Source organism: Seriola dumerili, unplaced genomic scaffold, assembly GCF_002260705.1.
Source record: "Seriola dumerili isolate Sdu_G_001 unplaced genomic scaffold, Sdu_1.0 BDQW01000017.1, whole genome shotgun sequence".
NCBI classification, from domain to species: domain Eukaryota; kingdom Metazoa; phylum Chordata; class Actinopteri; order Carangiformes; family Carangidae; genus Seriola; species Seriola dumerili.
The window spans coordinates 2,044,316-2,064,660 of record NW_019174272.1 but is presented as its reverse complement, the minus strand read 5'-3'; the positions used below and the strand labels follow the sequence as shown (position 1 = coordinate 2,064,660).

General features: G+C 39.2%; 1 protein-coding gene across 2 annotated transcripts in view; it reads left to right on the top strand.

Annotated features, from left to right (window-relative positions):
- edil3 (EGF like repeats and discoidin domains 3) overlaps positions 1-20,345 on the top strand; it is a 109,116-nt gene that overhangs the window by 22,421 nt on the left and 66,350 nt on the right. The window contains exons 2-3 of one of the 2 annotated variants that reach the window (XM_022754858.1): positions 4,537-4,563; positions 15,327-15,455. In XM_022754858.1, the coding sequence (XP_022610579.1) occupies positions 4,537-4,563; positions 15,327-15,455 (156 nt within the window). Of the gene's footprint in view, positions 1-4,533; positions 4,564-15,326; positions 15,456-20,345 lie in introns of both variants that reach the window. The other variant, XM_022754850.1, reaches the window with a different exon arrangement.

Below are 20,345 nucleotides of genomic sequence, written 5' to 3'. Positions count from 1 at the left end.
GCATCATACCAGCAGTATGACCAGTTCACAATGTAGCCTGTGTGGCCTCAAACTCAACATCAAGTGCCTCTTCTCCACATTGTAAAACTGAATGAATGAGCTTTGAGTTATAGAGTGGTTTTCATTTATTAATTTAATTTAATTTAATTTACCTCGTGTGGTTAATAAGATTGTTTTACACGCCATTTTAAGCACTTTGTGACTAATAAAACCAAACTGTTGGATCAGTTAAACGTCATGCCCAGTCAATCCGCCCTGTTTAAATAAAATAGCATTTGTTGCCATGTATACTGCCATGTATATTGACATACATTTTATTTGTGATGTGGATCCACTGGTTTCAGCCTTTATTCGGAACAAAGTGATTAAGTTAAAACTTAAGATTGCATGAACACATTTGTCTGTCATGTTACATGTTACACTTTAATATGTGTTTTTATATATGCATGTATATCCTCATCCCAGTGTGTGTGTGTGTGTGTGTGTGGCGTGCACGTACTGTAGCTGTGTTTTGAATGGGTTTTGTACCTGTTCATCCTGCGCACCAGCCCCTCTATCTCCGCTGAACACCTTGAGGTCATATCAGCCCTGTGCTGGGCAGGTTGGCTGCTTCCCATTTAGATTATGGATGGTTATTACTGCCTCCTGGCTGTCAGTCAGATTAAACCAATATGTCCCAGGATGGAGGCTTATCGTGCAACAGAGAGGACGTTCTCCTGTGAAGGAGGAGGGACCATTTAAATAAGTCATCTCCACAACCTTGCGTGTTTTACAAATTTATTAGTGCAGTCTCGAGATGTAACCACGTGTCAGTTGTTTGTTGTACATAATGAAATATCGAATATGCTTTATAATGTTCTTGTCTGTCTGTCAAGAACATTACATGTTGTTAAAATAGATTATCTATCTATCTCTCTATCTTAATAACATTAGGACTATAACCACGAAATGACATTGTCTTACACTTGTGCCACCTGGTGTTATTATAAGAAAAACCCAAGAAAACATGAACACATGCCTATAATAGGTTTTATTTTTATTTTGTTTAATTCTTATTTTACCAGTTGAGTTCCATTAAAAGACAAGATCTCTTTTTTAAGGGGGCCCTGGCCAAGTTAGCAGCAATACGGTTTTCCAAACAACATACAGCAAAAATAAAACAAACACAAAAAATAAAAGTGAAATATGACCTCCCCACATAAACCTGAAAAACAGAAAGTAGAAGACATATCTGAGGAAGGAAGTAATTAAAGTATTATCACACTCCCATATAACCCATTAATGGATTCCAAAAATTCATTTGTAGCTTGTTGGTAAGCTCAAACTTGTGATACTTAATAATGGAGAAGATTAACTTATGTTGTTTGATGTTATGCGTCGTCACAGCTCAAATGGTAGAATGGGGTTTGGTTTTCACCACTTTTTAATGATGGACATTGAACTGAACTGGCTGCTTGATGTTGGTGTATATGTCATCCCATTCTTTTTTTTCTTTTTTTTTGAGACACAGTGTGACGCAAGCACACATGAGTGGTAAATCATGATTGTTTCAACATTCATTAAATATCTGTTTATAGTCCTACTGCTGAACCAAATACACTGGTTTGGCTTTGATGACAGCTTTTATTGTGGAGGGAAATTTTAAGATCTGGTGGATTTGCAGGATTTTATGAACAGAACATTTCAATTCTCAAAGAAAGAACAAGGGCACACATGATCTAAATCACATTGCCACGATCTGATGAAAATAATTTGCACTTTTTTCATTGCTGAGTGCGATACCTTTTTTTTTGTTGTTTTTATTTCATGTGGCTTCCTAAAACAATATTAGCAGCATTTCCACCAGAATATTTGTACATATTTGTACAAAACCAGTCTGTGAAGCCATTTATTGATTCACTGAAGAGTATCCTTATCCTGCATCCTTTCTCCAATCATGGTTGTTAATAAATACAGGACATCTAAACAGAATAATGAGATAAAAAAAAACATGAAACTGGGAGCTGTCAAATGAAAACCGAGCACTTTAGAGCCCCGCTTTGAAACTAAACATTGGCTCCAACACAACTTTTAAAAAAATCTTCATACCTCAGTAACAAAGTAGGTCACTTGGCAGTATCTAAACCATATGACTTTTCAAAAAACTATGCATGCCTGCTCTGTGATTAAGTTTGGATATGATTAGCTAATGAACCTATTTGGTTATGATTGGGAAACCATCACGGTTACAAGAAACCACTGTTGACTGTCGGTACCAGATGGGCCATGAACTATGTACACGTGTCACAGTCACACACCTCGTTAACCCAACCATCCATCCCGACTTCCTCCTTAAGAGATTTTGCTGTAACAGTGTCACATTATCTCTGCTTTTGCCACTTAGAGAGGACAGTAAATACTGTTTGAACAAACGACCGCTGCTGTTTTTTAATGAGGACGATCTCTAACACCGCTGATTTGTCCGCTACCTGTCACATTAAACCAGTTTTGCAACTACCTGGGCATTAATTCAGTACTAGTGACTGGATCAGTAGTTACGAGTTTAGTTTTTCACTGTTTCAGTGAAGCCAAACACATTTATCTTGTCACAGGCAGTGATAAATAATCAGTGATGTTTATTTCCATGGGAATTAAGCCACATGATGCAACTGGCAGTGGGTGTTTCAACTCATCTTGGGAACATCAACAAGTGACACATGAAGACATAATTTTTCCCAGCTTAGTGTATTGTACAAATAACACTGTACTTTATTCACTCTTTATGATTCACCATTCCAACACTTGGATAAGCAAAACAAAAAAAAAAACAACTTCCTTTTATGTATCTCCATCTTCTCAGCATGTGTATTTATGTGTGGGTGTGAATAGCTGTCAGGACTCAGAGGCATATGATGGTTTTTCTCTCTCTCTCTCTCTCTCTCTTTCTTTGCGAGTGTGCAATTGTGTACAGTATAAGACAGTGTGTGTCTGTGGCCTTGCATGTGTGTGTCTCGACCCCTATGGTACAAGAGGAGAGAGGGAATGGCAGAAAGAAAACCGCACTAAGTGAAGCGTGGAATGTGCTTGGTTTTGGGATTACATTAGCCCAGTGCATGGGAAAACACAAAGGAGAGCTTCTGCTGCCAAACAGATGAGAGGTTAGGAAAGTGCTTTGGCTTTGGCTCCTTGTGACTTCAATTAAAGCTTTCTCTCACATTTAAAGCAGTGTCAGAGGCTGAATTTCGCTCTTTAATTCCATCTGTTTGTCACAACGGTGTCTGAGTGAATCATTCTCTCCTTCAGTTTGCAGCTGCTGAGAAAAAAGATTTGTGTCTGCTCTTGAAATCATATGTTCTGTGGGTGTGTTAAGTTTGTCAGCTCAGCTTGTCTTGCTAGACATTTAGTAGATACACTGAATACAATCTACCCCTTTACCCCCAGCAACAAGGTACCACATTAAATTAGATTGGCAATATAAAAGTTTTTGAAACCCTCTGAGAGGACTTTTTATTTTCACATCCAAAAACACCACAGGGAGTGCAGGCTGACAGAGCAATGATGTTTGGTTTGGGAAGAGGAGAAAAATCTACTCGTGTTTCTCTGTGTTGCTACTGGAAATGAGACTTGATTAGTCTTTTAAGATGGATTTGGATGCATTTGCAGCTGCATGAAATGCCTCATGATCTATGTGGCCTTAACCCTCTCTGTATGCTAATACCTAATTAGTATTCAGTGCTGTGGATGAAAACATGTACATGACACTGAATCATACTTTAATTAAGCGAGCATGCTCTATGGTAGGCAGTATCATTAGCTATTGAGAAGTAACACATATCTTTATCTTTATCTTTACATATATATTTATCCATCTATCCATCCATCCACCCAGCCTTCGACCTGTTCCAACGGAATCGGTTCATGCTGTAACGTATTTCATCCCCAACAATAATGCCAAGTTTATTTGTCAACCCATGCATTTGATGCCCTTGGTCTTCTGCCTCTGCAACTGTGTCCAGCTTTCAGGCACATTTTTTGAAACCAATTTTACAAGTGATGATGGGGATAGAGGGCTGTGGTAATGAAGGTAGACAGGCCAAATCTCAGCTACGGAGCTGGAGTGGGGCTCGGGAGCCAGGGATGCAGCATGTGAGGATGTATGCCACAGGGGCTAATCCTACACTGGTCCAGAATGATGAGCACATATTAGTCAAAGGCCACCGACCAGGACATAGCATAGTAGCGATGTATGAATGGGGGATGGGCCCCGACACTGTGCCAGGTTACTTTTCATGGCAGCAATGTGGCGTATTTCTGCTGGCAGGATGTAGTACCCTACAGGTAGCAGGTGTGTCTGGCCTTACATACTTCTCCATTGGATTACATGTCAAATGTTATTGCACATATGGTAGTGTACAGTGCAGTTAATAATAAAGTCTAATCAGCAGTGTTACATGCAGCTGTAGCACTGAATACTGTGACATTGTTGTGATAAAGCTAATGTAATTTTTTCTCTCTTCCCCTCCTCCTTCTTTCTCCTGATCTGTGTCTCAACAGCAGCAGATGGTGAGGAACCAACTTCAGCAGGTGGGAAATTTTTATGCTTGGTAACATGATTTCCCTTCATTTGTGTATGTATGTGTGTGTGTGTGAGAGAGAGAGAGAGATGGAGAGAGGGAGGGAGAGAGCTCCTTCAATTTCTGAATCTTCACCAAGCCCCTTCCTTTCTTTATTACTACTGACTCTAACTCCTGCATCGACTCACTGATCATGCCTGGTCAGCAGCACTTATGATTATATCATTTGGTAGTTCAGTTCATAACGCAGCCCTATTTAAACCTCCTCTAATAGTGTGACTCAAGAGAAATATCCGGTCTTTGTCTGGTACAGAGTTTCGAGATTGTTTTCAGAGCTGCATAGTCCCATTCAGTCCAATAATTGCTTTTGCTTGATTGCTTTTCATCATGCAATTTCCTGCATACCTGAGTATTTAGCATCATTTTTAGGGCTGTTTTTGTAAATTAGCTCTTAGTGTGAGTGTTGACTTTAGAAATCCATTAGCTTAAGAGTAGCATTAACCTAGAGCAATTTCTATACCTCAAAACCTTACTGTATATTATCCAGAGTACAATGCATTGTATCCTTAAATGTGCGCCATTAATATCAATCTAAATGTACAGTGCATCCGGTCCCTGAAGGGAGCATTGAGTGTGTTTTGAGCTGCTCTTAGTGTTTGCATATGATAGGTAGTAAATTAAAGAACTGTGAACTATCATACAAAAACTCCCTTTTAAAATCATAGTATTAGAGACCATATTTGGTATTCACAAGTTCTGCTTCTCATTATTGAGAAAACTAATGTAATGAGAGTTTTATTACGAAAGCAAGACCACAGAGGACAACAGTAAACAAGAACCTGATTTATCTTCATCAGTGATGTAATTAAAATGTCACTTCATATCCTGGGGAAGTACTGCAACTGAATACAAACTTCCTAGCTCTAAAAGCATCCTCAGCATCTATTTGTTTTTGTCTATGCTTCTTTCATTAATATTAATCTCTGCTGGATTATTTGAGATCAAATGGGTTAAAACAAGAATGATTAATTTCAATAAGACGTAATACCCCAGCAATCAAAGCAGTTTGTTGTTGTGATGCTAAACGCAGTGTAATCTCTGTCTCTAATCCGTTAGACAAAAAATAGAAACACATGTAGCTATACACATATGCATGGGCACATACACACATATAGTGCTGTTAGAAAGTATTGTTATGTTGCAGCCTTATGCTAAAATCATGCAAATTAGCTTTTTCCCTCTACAATACACTATACATTTTTCTACACTCAATAACCCATAATGACAAAGCAAAAAACATTATATATTTTTGTAGCAAACTAATTAAAAAGAAAAAACTGATATACCCCACTGGCATGACATTTGAACTTAAGATCAGGTTTCGCCAATTTCTCTTGATCATCATCACTCCTTGATTGGAGGCAATCTGTGGTAAAACCACTTGACTGGACATGATATGGAGAGGCATACACACCTGTCTATGTAATGACTCACACCTTACAATGGCTATCAGAGCAAAGACCAAGTCATGAGGTCAAAGGAACTGCCCACAGATATCTGAGACAGGATTGTGTCGAGACACAGATCTGGTAGGGGGGGGGGCTTGTTAACAAAGGTGACCAAGAACCCAATGGTCACTCTGGCTGAGCTCCAGAGATCCAGTGGAGATGGGAGAAATATCCAGGACAACAAATTCAAAGCATCGTGTCTGGTTTCCTCCAGACATGATGCTTAGAATTCAGGTCAAATAGTTAAATCTTGGTTTCATCAGACCAGAGAATCTTGTTTCTCTCAGTTTGAAAGACCTTTACGTTCTTTTTTTGCACACTTTCACTGAGGAGAGGCTTCTGTCTGACCACTCTTGACATAAATCCCAGACTGGGGGAGTGCTGCAGTGATGGTCCTCCAGATCATGTCCATTTACCACAGGTGGACTCCAATCAAGGTGTAGAGACATCTCAGAGATGAGCAAGAGGAATGGGAGGCACTTGAGCTGAAGTTCAAGTGTCACAGCTAAGGGTCTGAATACTTAAGTCAATGTCATTTTTCAGTCTTTCTTTTTAATTAATATCATTATTAAAATTGCCTAAAACTCTGTTTTTGCCCTGTCATTATAGGATCTTGAGTCGAAATTGACGAGGGAAAAAATGAATTTGATGTGAATTTATCTGAATAGACATTTGCGACAAAGACTTTTTCAATTAAACTGAAAGTGAACACTGAAAAGTTTTATTTTAGCAAAATAATTAACAATTGAAAATTCGAAATTAAATGTCACCATTCAAATGTCAACTCTCCCTCCAATTTTCAAACTAAAAAGGCACAATTTATATTTGATTTGATTTGATTGACTGATGGAATAAATGTCACACAACAGACAGATTATAGAGCAGATTCTCTCAAGGCAACATATGGATATGAAGTTCAATGATTAAAATTAATATGTATTTAATACACTACATCATCCCTACTGTCTTAATTTTTTCTAAAATAATGATACTGCCAGCTGTTAACATGCGAATGATCGACAGTTATTTGTAAGTCACAATTCGGGTTTTTCTCTTATATAGACTGTACATATTTCAGATAACAGAGAGAAAAGGGAGCAAGAAATAATTATCGGATCTGAAAATGACCTGAATTAGGTGTGACTTGTGACCACTGACCTGGAACTGGACTTAGAGAGAAAATAGGACAGGGTGATGTGGAAAGCCAAATTACTCATGACAGGTTTGAAGAATTTAGCATATCGGCTGCTATTTCACAGTCTCTATATCTTTAATATCCATATTCACACCCTTTGTCTGGGCTCATATAAAGGCAGACTATTCTTCAGCTGTGCTTCTTCTGTGTGCATCTCTGTGTCTATGCCCCATGCTGATTTGATGTAATTTGAGTATAGTCTGTGAACATTTGCCAACCATCTGCACGGCATCTAAAGCTACTATTAAAATTGAAACTTTGAGGTCTAGAGAGAATATATGCTTAGTGTGCTAACCTTGAGAGAATATTGGATTTCATTTTGTCCACTGCCTCAGTGGAATATTAAAATTGGCTACATTTTATCTACATGAGGTGGGATTTGTTCTTTACATCTAAGAAAGTCTTTTCATATTGTAAGACACTGAAAATTCTTGAGTATAATAAAACTGCAAAGGACATAGACATGACTTACTGTACATTTTTGCTACAAATAACCAGATGGTGTGAGCTGAGTATGACTCTTTTTTTTGTGTTCCATAGTGTGGTGTGAGTCAGTCAGTATGTTAATGTGGCATATTACATCATTACCCCCTTTGATTTTGTTACATTAATTATTAAATTTAATCTTGAATGTGTGTAATGAACTTTTTTTTTTCATAATGGTGTTTGATCAGTCACAAAGTCATCTGCATAGTAAAAGTATATTTAAATCCTCCACTTGTTATAAATAAGAAGTGATTTTAATGGGCAGTGGTCTTTCATTATGTGCAAAGAGACTCTGATACTGACATTTCCACATCAAGAAAAATGTTCCTCTTCAACAACCGCTCCTCTCAGATTGTCACTTGCTCAAAACTCTTCAGAGGCTTTTCAGTGCCAGTAGATGAGCTCATCATTTGCACAGACAGTGTCTGAAGTGGAATATTCATTTCTATGTATTGACTATCCAAGTCTAAAAAGTATAGATAAAGAGACAGAGAGTGCTACGATAGTTATGCTGTCATATACTTGCATAACCGTCTGAGAAAAGAGAACTGTTTCTTCTAACACCCATTGTCCATTTTACAGATTTTTATAAGCTCGGTATGTTGATTTTTTGTTATCGTGTATTCCAGTGCAGTTCATGCTTCATGCACATATCACACATGCTAACTTGTTTGTAGACTGAGTTTCTATCATCAAGCCGCATTCTAAGTTTACACTGAATGAAAGAGTGAATAAACATCTCCACCATTTAATTTGCACCTGCCTGTAGTTGCATAAAATTGAGGGTTACTTTGTTGTTTGCTTTCTTTGTCGCTGCAAAATGTGTTTCTCATACTGAAGAGTCTTACTTTTTTATCAAATGTTTGGCCTAACATCAGCCTGTCAGATCCACACTGCTCCTGGTATTGATAAAGCAAAAGTATTCAGGGTGCAGTTCTTTCAGGGAGGTGCTCTGGCTTCCACTCACCAACCACAAATTAAAGCACTGCAGAGGCTGCACATATTCACAAATATATATGTTTCATTACAAAAGGTCAGGGATGAGGTAATCGGAAAATATACACTTTCTGAAATGAATTTCAACCAGGTGCCTCAACTAACACTGTGAATGTAAAAGCTCCATTGCCGTGGAGCACTCAAAATACTTCAGATGCCCATCGGAGGAAAATAAGGTTAAGTGGTAAACTGACAGTCTCCAAGCAGAGCACAGAGAAATAGTTCTCTATTGAACTGGTTAGAGACAGCCTCTGTCCGCTTATCTGAAATCTTAATGTTTTACAGCTGATTTCTTCTTTCAATTTGGCATTGCTCACAACCATTACAATCAGGAGAATGCCTTTTTTTAGGCAAGACCTTTAGCAGGCAGGGACACTGCTTTGACATTTTCATGGCATTTAGACTCTGACAAGACAACCTCCATTTCTGCCGTTCTCTGGATCTTCCTGGAATGATGCTGATCTTTAGTGTGACCTCTCCTTTCAGATATTTATTTGACATATTCCAAACCACTTTGTTTCTGCGTGATTCTTACTACTTTGAACTCTAAGTGCATTTGTCTGACATTGTCCAATGCTGATGGGCTGAAATGGCAAAGTGGGAAGGGCACAGGAGGATAGGAGTCCAAGGACTTATTGAAAGCAGGAACCTACGGCAGCGCACGCTGAGAGCACTGATGTAATACTGGTGGTTCAGTGCCAGCTTTCATCAGTCGAGGTGAAGGATGGGTGCAGTGACCATGAGCTTGTGAACCAGTGAAGCCATCACGGAAAAAGAGGCTGGGTTAAAATAGATTTGACACAATTAGGCCATGTCAGATTTCTCTGTGATGTGGCTGGGTGTGCATTCAGAGCTGAGGAGCATGAATGTAAATTTCACAGTCTTGAGGCAGGTAAAAGTAAAATGTGAGTTTTTTTTTTTTTTCTTTTTCAAGGTTTTAGGAAACTGGGTGGTTGATGGGTCAGTTTGTCACTGTTAACTCAGTACTATGTAAGATGGAGAAATTAGGACTGAAATTCAGAGCTGTTTTAATTTTCAGGGTCGTTTTGTCATTGACTGACATTTCACTTGATTCTACAGAATCTCCTTGAAATAAAGGCTTTTTTAAGGTTAAGGTAGTGGTTGTAACTGTTGTAACTCAGTCTTCAATGGAAGATCAAATCTTTTGTACAGACGCTTATTTGTGGTTACTACGGGTATTAGATTAAAGGCACTCCCTCTCCTGCTGCACAGCAAATGGTCAGCTGCCCCCACAACATGACCCACTTGACTGGGATCAGCAGAAATCTTTGTCAAGGAACAGTCAATAATGCTTTGTCCGACCTCCTCGTGACCCCACACAATCATGTTAAAACTATTCAGACTAAGTGGACACAAGGGTAGCTGTAACAGCACTTCTTTCTTTTTTCCCTGCGTTTAGTTGTTAGTGAAATACCTGCAATGTATTGTTCACATTATTTTTTTTTTAGAGAGAAATGTTTTCTCTGAGTGTCTGTAATAGAAAAACCAAGAACAAGAGGCTCAGTCTTTAATTATATCCCTCTTACAAAGTCAAGTGAGTCTTAATACCTCAAGCTTCTCAGCTTCAGTGGTGCATTGTAGTGTTGTAAACAACGTCATTTATAAGGGTTATGTCATGTATAAGATACAGAACACACTACATTATCCTCCTTAATGAAATTAGTATTGCTTGCACATTTGGAGTGAGCTGTTGTTTGTGACAGCTGTCGGCTAAGATGTAACATACACATACTGTATGTAGACTTAACCCTGAAAATGTCAGGCCGTTGCGATTGATGTGGAACGAAAACAAAGGATGCTTTCCTGTGTTTAACCATCGGTCAGGTTTTCACAGCTGATTGATTGGCTTCTCTTTGCTGCCAGAAAAGAAATCACAGCGCTCGTGCCGGACACAACACAGGCTCACATCAATCACCGGGCGAGCGTTGGCTTGTACAGCAAAGCAGCAGCTGACATTCACACAAGAAAGCTGCCAATGTTTCCTCCAGACACGCATCGCACAACTCGCACGCAGGGTGAACTGAGCGTCAACTGACAGCGTGATGAGATCTTCTCCGATGACACACGATGCCCATCTCCTGGCCTTTTCTTTTCTTGTGTTTTATCTTAGATGTGTTGGGCCCCTTCCTCCCTGCAGCCTACACCATGCCTGTCATTCATTTGTGCACTCATGCTTTACTAAAAATGGTCAGCTGGTGCAGTGAAAAAGTGAAATTGTTTCTTTAAAGCATGAAGTTGCACTTTATTTCCCAAAATGGAAAATACAAGCAAGACTATTTAGTCCAGCAGATTTGTATATGGTATTATTATTATTATATTTTTCCAGCAGGTTTTAAAAGAATATCCTAAACCTCAACCCACTGAGGACATGATCATAGCAATAGCAATTATATGCAGTATTTTCCTATTAGCAAGGCCAGTTTGCGTCCTCTCTGTGGAATAATGTTTTCATATAAAATGCTGAGTGAATGTCAGATATTCTGTGTGTGCTAATGTGACTGTGGCATCTGATCCTGACTCAATATCATTGCAGGTCATCAGCTTATGACCTTTTTTCAACACACAGGCTTTTTAAAACACGCAGCCTCACCTTGAAGCTTTTCTTCAGAATTGTCATCCGTCTTCATAAATCACAATATCAGTAAATCGATATTTCTGAAATGTTTCTTTGTAATGTTTTAGAGCCTTTCATATCTTGAAGAAAAACACAAATATCTGACTCAAACGTAGATGTCGCACAGGACACACTCTCTCTGCATCTCTCACACACACTCACGTTGACTCTCTCTCTCTCCCTCTGCCTCCTTCCCTCCCTGCTTTTTTTTTCCACTTTATGCGCTCTCCATTAGGGAGGCTGTCAGTACGCTTTGCTGCGACTATAGATCGTCACGTCAAAACAGCCCTGAAACCTCACCCCTCCTCTCCTCGAGAGAGCAGGGCCTCTGTGAAAGCTATTATTCGTTCCTCTGTTCAACCGATTAGCCACCGCTCCCATTATTACTGATACAGGTCCTGGCTTTGAAATGGCATGACTTCGATAGGATTACCTCGTTTGTAATTCATATCCAGAGGCCTACCAATCCCAATGAGAGAACAATAATAAGCTTGCTAGTGGTGCTTATTTATTTATTTTCTCTATTGAGTTCATTGTAAGTGCACACATGTTCTGGGTAGGGATGATGTAGAATACAATCCAAGGCCGTGCCCATTTTCTTGGCATTGTCAGATTTTGTGTTTATGGCCGTTCATTTGTCAAATTGACTTAAGAGGGCATGATAGTCTCACCCTTGAGACTTCTTCTTGTTGCGCATCACTTAAAATGAAATAAGAGACCTGTCAAAGCACAGTTCACCTGTCAACAGTAAGATATGACCGTAAAGACACTAGAATAGAAATTGTATCAAGAGACAGAAAGCTTTAAAAAAAGGCTCATGCAAGCAAATTTGTTTTGCTTCTTCTACTTCTTCTGTCTAACCTTAACCCTTCTGCCATATGTTAGCACATAGACCCTTAGACTTTCTTTTCACATTGGTCTTTTAATGTTCAACACATGCTGAGGGTTAGCCAAGTTTGCATTAATATCCAAAGGGAGACTTCTTAAGTTTTGCCATCCAATCTCAATCCACAAACTTTTGACACCCTTGGTGCAGTTGAACCAACTCGATGTTTAAAAGATGAGACGGCTATTGGCAGGCCCTTGAGTTATGAAACCAATAAGCATGGGTCAAAGCCTCGTTATTTACATTTGGCCCCGCACTGCAGGTTAGTCCGAGGAAGATTTTAGATGGCAGTAATATGACACCATGTTGTGGGCACTGCAAGTGAAGTAATAAATTGCTCTGTCATACATTTGGTTAAAATAATGTTGAGTCAAGGCCTTGGTTATTATTGTTGGTCCCAAAGAAATAATATGCGCATGAACTGAAAAAATTCAAAAGAATAAAAGAGCACACTGACAGAGGTAAAATTGTTCCATCTTCGTTATGAATCATTACCTGCATAACTTTAAAGTTTCTTTTTTTTTTTTATTGAAATTCTTTTGTTTGCTAAATCCCCAAAGTGTGAATACAGTAGCAGCTGCAAAGCTTCCCAGTGTTCGCTACACCCAAAAATTGAATAATAAACAATGGTAATGATGATGAAGTGGCTATGAATATGAATTCCCTTGCAAATTAGCGTTTGGCACACAAAGGCCTTTTCTGTACTGAACTGTACCGACCCTCGGACAGGGCACAGCATAAAAACCCTTTGATTTTCAGAAGGAATGAGGAACTGTTGTAATGTGTTTTGTGTGGAATGGCAGCATGTGCAAACTTTTACAAGGGGGCCAACATTCAAGGTGATGTGAGGTTCTGAATGCAGTGAATGCATCAAATATACAGTTCCTACCCTTTCTGCTGAGTTTGAACAATTTTGACATCTTCCACATTTTACTGCCACTAATGCTAACTCATGTTTAAATTACTATAAACTCATCAGCATTTTGCTGTTAAACTAGTGTTAATATACCATTGACCCACATTATTCATTCAGTTTACACGTCACATAACTGTTTATTTTGCACATGTCCACTTTTTGCACCTTTGTTCACTGTTACTCACATTACTTTTAACTATTTGCACATTTGCATTGTACATTTTTCTATTCCTTACTGTGTATTTATTATTATTACTGTTCCTCTTTTCTAATTGCGTGTTGAGCAACTATTAAAAAGCAATATGCCTGCAGGGATCAGATTCTGATTATGATATTGATAATTGGCCTTCTGTGTGGGGGATGGAAAGGACAAAAATAAGCAATTAGACCTGTTCTACTGGTGAATTGTGTATAATAAGTGTCCACTTTTCATTTTCTTATATATATATTTCAAAGGAACAGCTTGTTTGCATTATGAGATATTTTGTACTAATTGTCTGTTTTGTGGGTTGGTATTATTGATATCATAAGACATAAGACACTTCATTTGTCATCATGGGCAAACAACAAAATTATGTTAGGTAATTAACTCTCAGAGACCAACAGCAATAGAAAAAAAGAAACAAGGTAAATGTGAGGAGGTAGTGTCCTCTTTTTGATGATATAGTAAATAAAGGCATTTGAATAAGGCAGGTAAACAGTGACAGGCCCACAGGAATAAAGCATACCACACTCTCCATTTCCTTCTCACCATTTATGTGGAGAGGGGGCAGAGGTGTGTGGTCATCCTGGATCTCCTAATCCGGGTCTAATTGGTTTTTGTGGCTTCTAGGACCAGACTATTGTCCAGTGTTGGACCTCCTGTCTGTATTGTGCCTCCCCATTGTCAGATATGAGTCCATGTAGTGGTGTCGTCAACAAACTTCACTAGTGTTAGAAGAGAAGGATGGGGGTGCAGTCATGGGTGAAGAGGGCTGGACTAAGCACAGAGCCCTGTGGTACACCTGTGCTCAGGATTAGGGTTGAAGGATGTGTGTTTACCCATTCTGAAATTTTGTGGTCTGTTAGTGAGGAAGTCTATAATCCATAAACAGAGTGAAGTGGCTAATCCCAGGTTGTTGAGCTTGTCTACCAGTTTATTGGGGATTATAGTATTAAAAGCGGAGTTAAAGTCAAGAAATAGCTTCCTGCCATATGTGTCTGGATGCTCGAGTTGGGACAGGGCTGTGTGAAGTTTGATTGAGACTGCATCCTTCGCAGATGTGTTTCCTGGATAAACAAGATCAGGAGGGGTGATGGCTTGATGTGAAATAGTACAAACCTCTCATAGCACTTCTAAACAACTGGTGTTAGGGCAACTGGGCGATAGTCATAAAGACTTTTAACTGCTTTCTTTTTGGGCACATGGTCAGCTCATGACTTGAGTGTTTGACCTTACAGCCAGTCTGCCTCCACTGCTTTGGGGATGTCTGTTTTCATTAGAGTTTTTTTCTTCAAACTCAAGTTATTCTGCTCAGTATTCAGCAGTTCACTTTGCCCCGCCACTCTTGGTATATGCATATGTGTGTTGGCGTGAATACTTTTCAGTGCATATAGGTGATAGCACTCTACCTTGGAGCTAGTCTGCTCTCTCCACATAGCACTGCGAGAATGAAGTGTTGCCTTCCTGGAGGGGACATATTCAGGGAGTCTTAGATGGTGCCTTGGGCTGCCCTCCAGACCATAGAGACCAGCAGCAGTCACTGAAAGCCAGCCTCTCCCTGCTCTCCTGTAATCCTCAGTTTTCCCTGTCAAACTGTTTTACTTATACACTGTCTAACCCCATTTAATTTATTCATTCTTTTTTTTCTTTTCTTTTTTTTATCTGTAAATGTTTTATAATACACAGCCGATACACACTTTTGATTTATTTACTTTCTTAAAGCAGTGGGTTGGTAAGATTTTGTGAAAATGTTTTTGCTGCTGTTGCCATGACGATATTCATTTTATTCATGCACTCACTGAAAAGCAGTGTGCTACACCAGACAGAATCTATTACCTAGAACACAGTGCTCTGGTATACACGGTAAACAAGAAACTAAAAGATGCAGACCATTATCACTGTCTCACAGTCTTAACTTCTTAACGCCGTTTTCCTCCCTTTCTACACAGGCCCCTGTCATCCAAACCCCTGCCACAACAGAGGAACATGCGAGATCAGCGAGACCTACAGGGGCGACACCTTCATTGGTTACGTCTGCAAGTGTCCACCAGGCTTCAGTGGAGTTCACTGCCAACACAGTAAGCTATGCTGCTCTCTTCCACGTTTCTCTAAGGAACCTTGAAAACATTTCAATTCTCATAAAAAACTATATTAAGTCAACAAGTATGTAAGGGTGGAAAACCTATGCCACTCTTTTTACACATTTCCATGAAGTATGATTTGTCCGTCTGATTTGAAAGGTTTTTTGAACACAAATAATGACCTTGAGCAATGAATAAATGTTGAAAAGCCAACAAAGTAAATTGCAGTTGAAAGGATGAGTTCAGCAAAATGATAGTGGGTTTGGTAGAGAAAAGAAGTGCTGAACTTGCTTTCTTTTGTTGAGCATGCTCTTAATAAAGGTTAGTGTCAGAAGGTCTTTGCTGTCTATGAAATAATACTTTGTTAGTCCAGGAGCATCGTTCTCAACCCCAGTACAATTTATCCTCTATCTTTAAACTGACTCTCTGAACTCTAAAGCCTCTAACGCCCTGAAACTGGACACAGGGGTAATCACTGCAAACTGCATACCTGAGATACCAGGCACACGAGGGAGCGAGCAACACCAGCAACTGTAAAAATGTGGACACATCATTGTAGTTGTGTGTAACCATGATGTAATAAGAGGTGTCACTAGTGGGTTTTGATTTAATTTACAGCATTTTACAATGAACGAAATGAAAGTGCTGAGAAATGATAAACATCGCGCTTCTTAAAACAACAAAAACTTCTATTGATTTCTCCATCTTTTGTCCTGAAATTCCTTTTGTTTGATTTAATAACTGTTCAAAGCAAAAACAAGGTGAAGTAGTAAACTGTAGTAGTTATTGTTTTCAGCAAGTATTAGATTCTTTCAAGGCTTCGTTGCGTCAATATTACTTGCAGCACCACTTACTCATTATTTTCTGACAAGTGAAACTGATTAATTTATTTGAAAAAGAAAGGATGACACAGAGCAGGTGGAATCAACATTAGCTAGCCACCAGTTGAAATACACAAGTGTAGCATTAAACCTTTACATTCATATCCTGCATTTTGAATACATGCCAGGATTTGGAAATAGCATGTAGCTTTGTCGTCAAGTGCTAAATCTTGCTAATCCTGCAGTATAATATTTAGGCCAGGGCCTATGGCTGCCCTGCATGTGTGTGTGCTTGGCTGAGCATCGCATTAGCCTGCACTACGCGGTTGTCCTTCATTGCAGGTGTGCTTGTAAGTAATGGGTTTAATGTATCATGGTGCAAACTGTGTGGTGAGATGGATCCTTACTTTGTTTGAAAGAAAGAGAGGGAGAGAGAGAGAGAGAGAGCGAGAAGCCACAAACCATTTGTTTCTGTCTCATAACTGCCACATTTACACCAAGGTTAAACAAGAAAAAAAAATAATACGTGGACTTTTATTTTGGAACAGTCAGTCTCAGCCATTTATTGGTTTCCACATCATTGTTTTTCTTTTTTCCCCCCTATTTTATTAAAATGCACAAAATATAAAAGGAAATGCAGGAAGTCATTTTATCAACAGTATGTCATTGTGTGTGTCTCCAGCCAGAACTATGAGCAATTGGCTAGCATTTATGTCATAATTCAGTTATTGTTGCCTATTAAGGCCTTAGGGTGGTGAGAAATTGATTCAATATGGGTTGAATACACATTAATGTCTGCCAATTTCCTTCACAGTCATTACAGTTGAATGGAAGAGAGTGGGTGAGACAGAGAGAGAGAGAGAGAGAGAGAGAGAGAGAGAGAGAGAGAGAGAAAGAATCCTGTACCTGAAGACATTAATAATCAAATCTAGCATCTGGGTAGTTCCTTCAATTAAATGATAAAGGCACATAAATAATTGTTCTTTTGGAATGACAGCGTAGTTGGTATGATACTGGTGTTTAATGGATGGCAAGCTTAATGAACAGGATAAAATTGATAAAAATAAAAAAACACTGGCTGAGAATTCTGTATGGTACAAGAAACAAAACAAAAGGCAGCAGGTGAACAATCTGTCATATAATCTGTGTGCTGTTTTAATGAATGTCACCCAATTTTATGGGTAGATAATGATGTAAGTCTTTCCACTGCTGATGACAGTTCAAACTAGTACATAACTTTTAAGTACTGCATCTGTCGATATTATAAATTCATCAATACACTCACTAGTCTTTGTTTTAATAAGGTCACAGCTGTTGCGACAGAATGGAAGTCTGCTGCTTGGAGTATTAGCTATTCATTATAAAATATTAAACCAAATACTTAAGAAAACAAACCCTTCACTCAGCATCTTTACAGTAAGTTTTTTAAGTTGGATTTAAGATGCTGGATTCAGGATGGTCTCGGATTGTAGGATTACCCTTCAGTTTATGTGATATTTAATCCAGTGTTTTAAATCAGTGTTGGCCCAGATCGATGTTAAGCTTTGTATACTGTGTACTATACAGATGTAACATAAATATGTGTAGGCCAGCCCTGGCTTTTTACTCCAGCTCTTACCATCCTTGCTCCGTCAGAGCTAAATCCAATTTCACACCTTTGAATGTTATCCTAAATACATGCACTACATATCCTGCTTGTTAGAACAGTTTTATGAAGCACAGCCAGGAATGATGTTGCACATGGACAGCTAGGATAAGTACAAGCTATTTCAGACTCCTTTGATGGGCAGGTACTGTAAGTACTTAATATTTCTGACTTCTTTTTCTCTTCGGAACGCAGCCATCAGTGACTCAACTTGAGGTGTTGATGTTTCCACATTCAGGTCAGACTTCAGACAATCACAGCTGAAGGGTGATGGAAGTGTGCAGCCACAGCAGGCATTCATTAAAGTGAAAGTTTTCTATGTCTGATTTCACTCAGCCACTTTACATGCCACTCTATGTTTACATGCAATTAGATCTCACAGTCTCTTGTTTCAGGCTTTTCAAAGATCACTTAAATGTTAAATTCTGAAGGTGTGTTTTGCACTTTGCATTAGTAATTAACTTTTATAAAACTAAGTTTTTATCTCAAAGCTTTGATGTTATATTTTACTTTTAAATTATTACTCAGACCCAGTGTGATACAGTTTAATACCTGTTCTAAATCTGTTGTGCCACATCTATCTTTCAAGACCACATCAGTAAACCAGGGCTAACTTTGGCCAAGTGTCACTGCTTTTATTGTTAGAGCCCTCACTATAGCAAAGTCATTCATCTTCTGAATAGTGTGGCGTCATGTCCCTGTGGTGACAAGTGAACAAGTGCCACGTTATTGGGAAAGCAGCCAAACATTGTAATGAACTGTCACAGTGTGAAGATTGGGACTGATTGCCTCAGTCGTCATTTTTAGGTCACACGTTCTTAGTCTATCAAGGACAAATGAAGTATAAACTCTTGGGATTTTCATTGGAGTCTTTTATTTTTTCTGCACTGAATTTTACTGTAATGTCTCACCATAAACAGCCGTGTGTAACAGGCCCACCTTGTGTTGAGGCTGATATGAACAACGTGATTTAATTTGATGCATTAATACTAAATCCTGTCTTGGAGAGTTGTCAGATCAGATGAGGATGAGTTGCCCTCTATAGTCTTTGAATAGTGGAGCTTGATCAGAAGTTTCTGCAACTCGTTCTTCTCCCTCCCTCAACTCTCTCACTCAGTGATGCTATATGTGGGGCTCACTGCAAATCAAAGAGAAAATTAAAGCTAATAAAGAAGCTATTTCCATAAAGTATGAACTGGTGTCCTCAGGCTGTTGGTTATTTGTGCAGAAACATACTGTCACTGTAAAAGGAAAAAAAAAAAGAGTTAACAAGTTAATTTGGCAAACTTGTCTCTTATATAACTCGTGTTCATTTTCTAAATCAGTGCCTTTCCATCCTCATATGGCCTGCAAGTCCTTTGACCAGATTCCATCTTACTCTTTGATCAATAAATGTCTTTGCCTTTCTTACTGAAACACACCAGCAGTGCAGGATTGATTGAGGCTAAATGTGGGATGTATGAGTTTTTTCTTTTTTTTAAAGCAAGGCCCATGTATTTGATCATGTATCGACAGCCACTATCATGCTGTATTAGCCCTGCTGCCTCCACAGCATCATACCACAGGATAATCAACCAGGGTTTATGGCTGTGGCAAAAGGAGCCAATACTGTTAGTCATCTCACCTGGGGCAGACTGCGGACTGTCTTTTCGTCAGCTCTTTACTCTTTTGTACCACATATAGGACTGCATTAGTGACCTGTTTAGTGTATTTTGCAGTAAGTAAGGAGGCATCCAGTGACACTTCCATCTCCTTTTCTTGTTTACTTTTTTCCTCCCTCATGTTTCATCAGGCCCTCTGACTCCTCGCCTTCGCATAGATTTTTATGGAGTGTGAGCAAGAGAAATAGACATCTGACTTATTTTCCACTCTCATCTGTTTGTTGTTCTCAATTTACTGCCTTAGAGCAAAATGATAGCACAGACAATAACATACCAGCCCAAGGTAGCATGAATGAGTATCAAAAGGACATTTTAACCCTTAAAAAATTGACTGCAACAATAGACTCTATTAGTCAGGCACAAGGCAGAGGCAGGGGTCCGACAGTTTCTCCCAGCACCCTTTCCGCTCCCATGAACACCCACCACTTCACAGTGCTAACACACCCCTGAGTGGTTACCTGCTCCTCTTCAAGCGAAAAATGACTCGCCCCTCTCAAACCTGCCACTGTATCACAGGAGGTGACTTTGTGGCAGCATATCTTCAGGATGTTATGATGGCAGGGGGAGGGAGGCAGGTAGCGCTTGTTAACTGGCATATCCTCCACTCCTCCCATGGAGGCCACCAGGAGAGGACAGTGGGTGAGGTGTGGAGAGATTGGTGAGCTTCTGGTTTTCTGCTCCCTCTCACTGTGACTGAGGCAGTTGTTATCACCTTCTGGCTGTGAGACCACACTGTTAAAGTAACCTCAGATCTTGACGA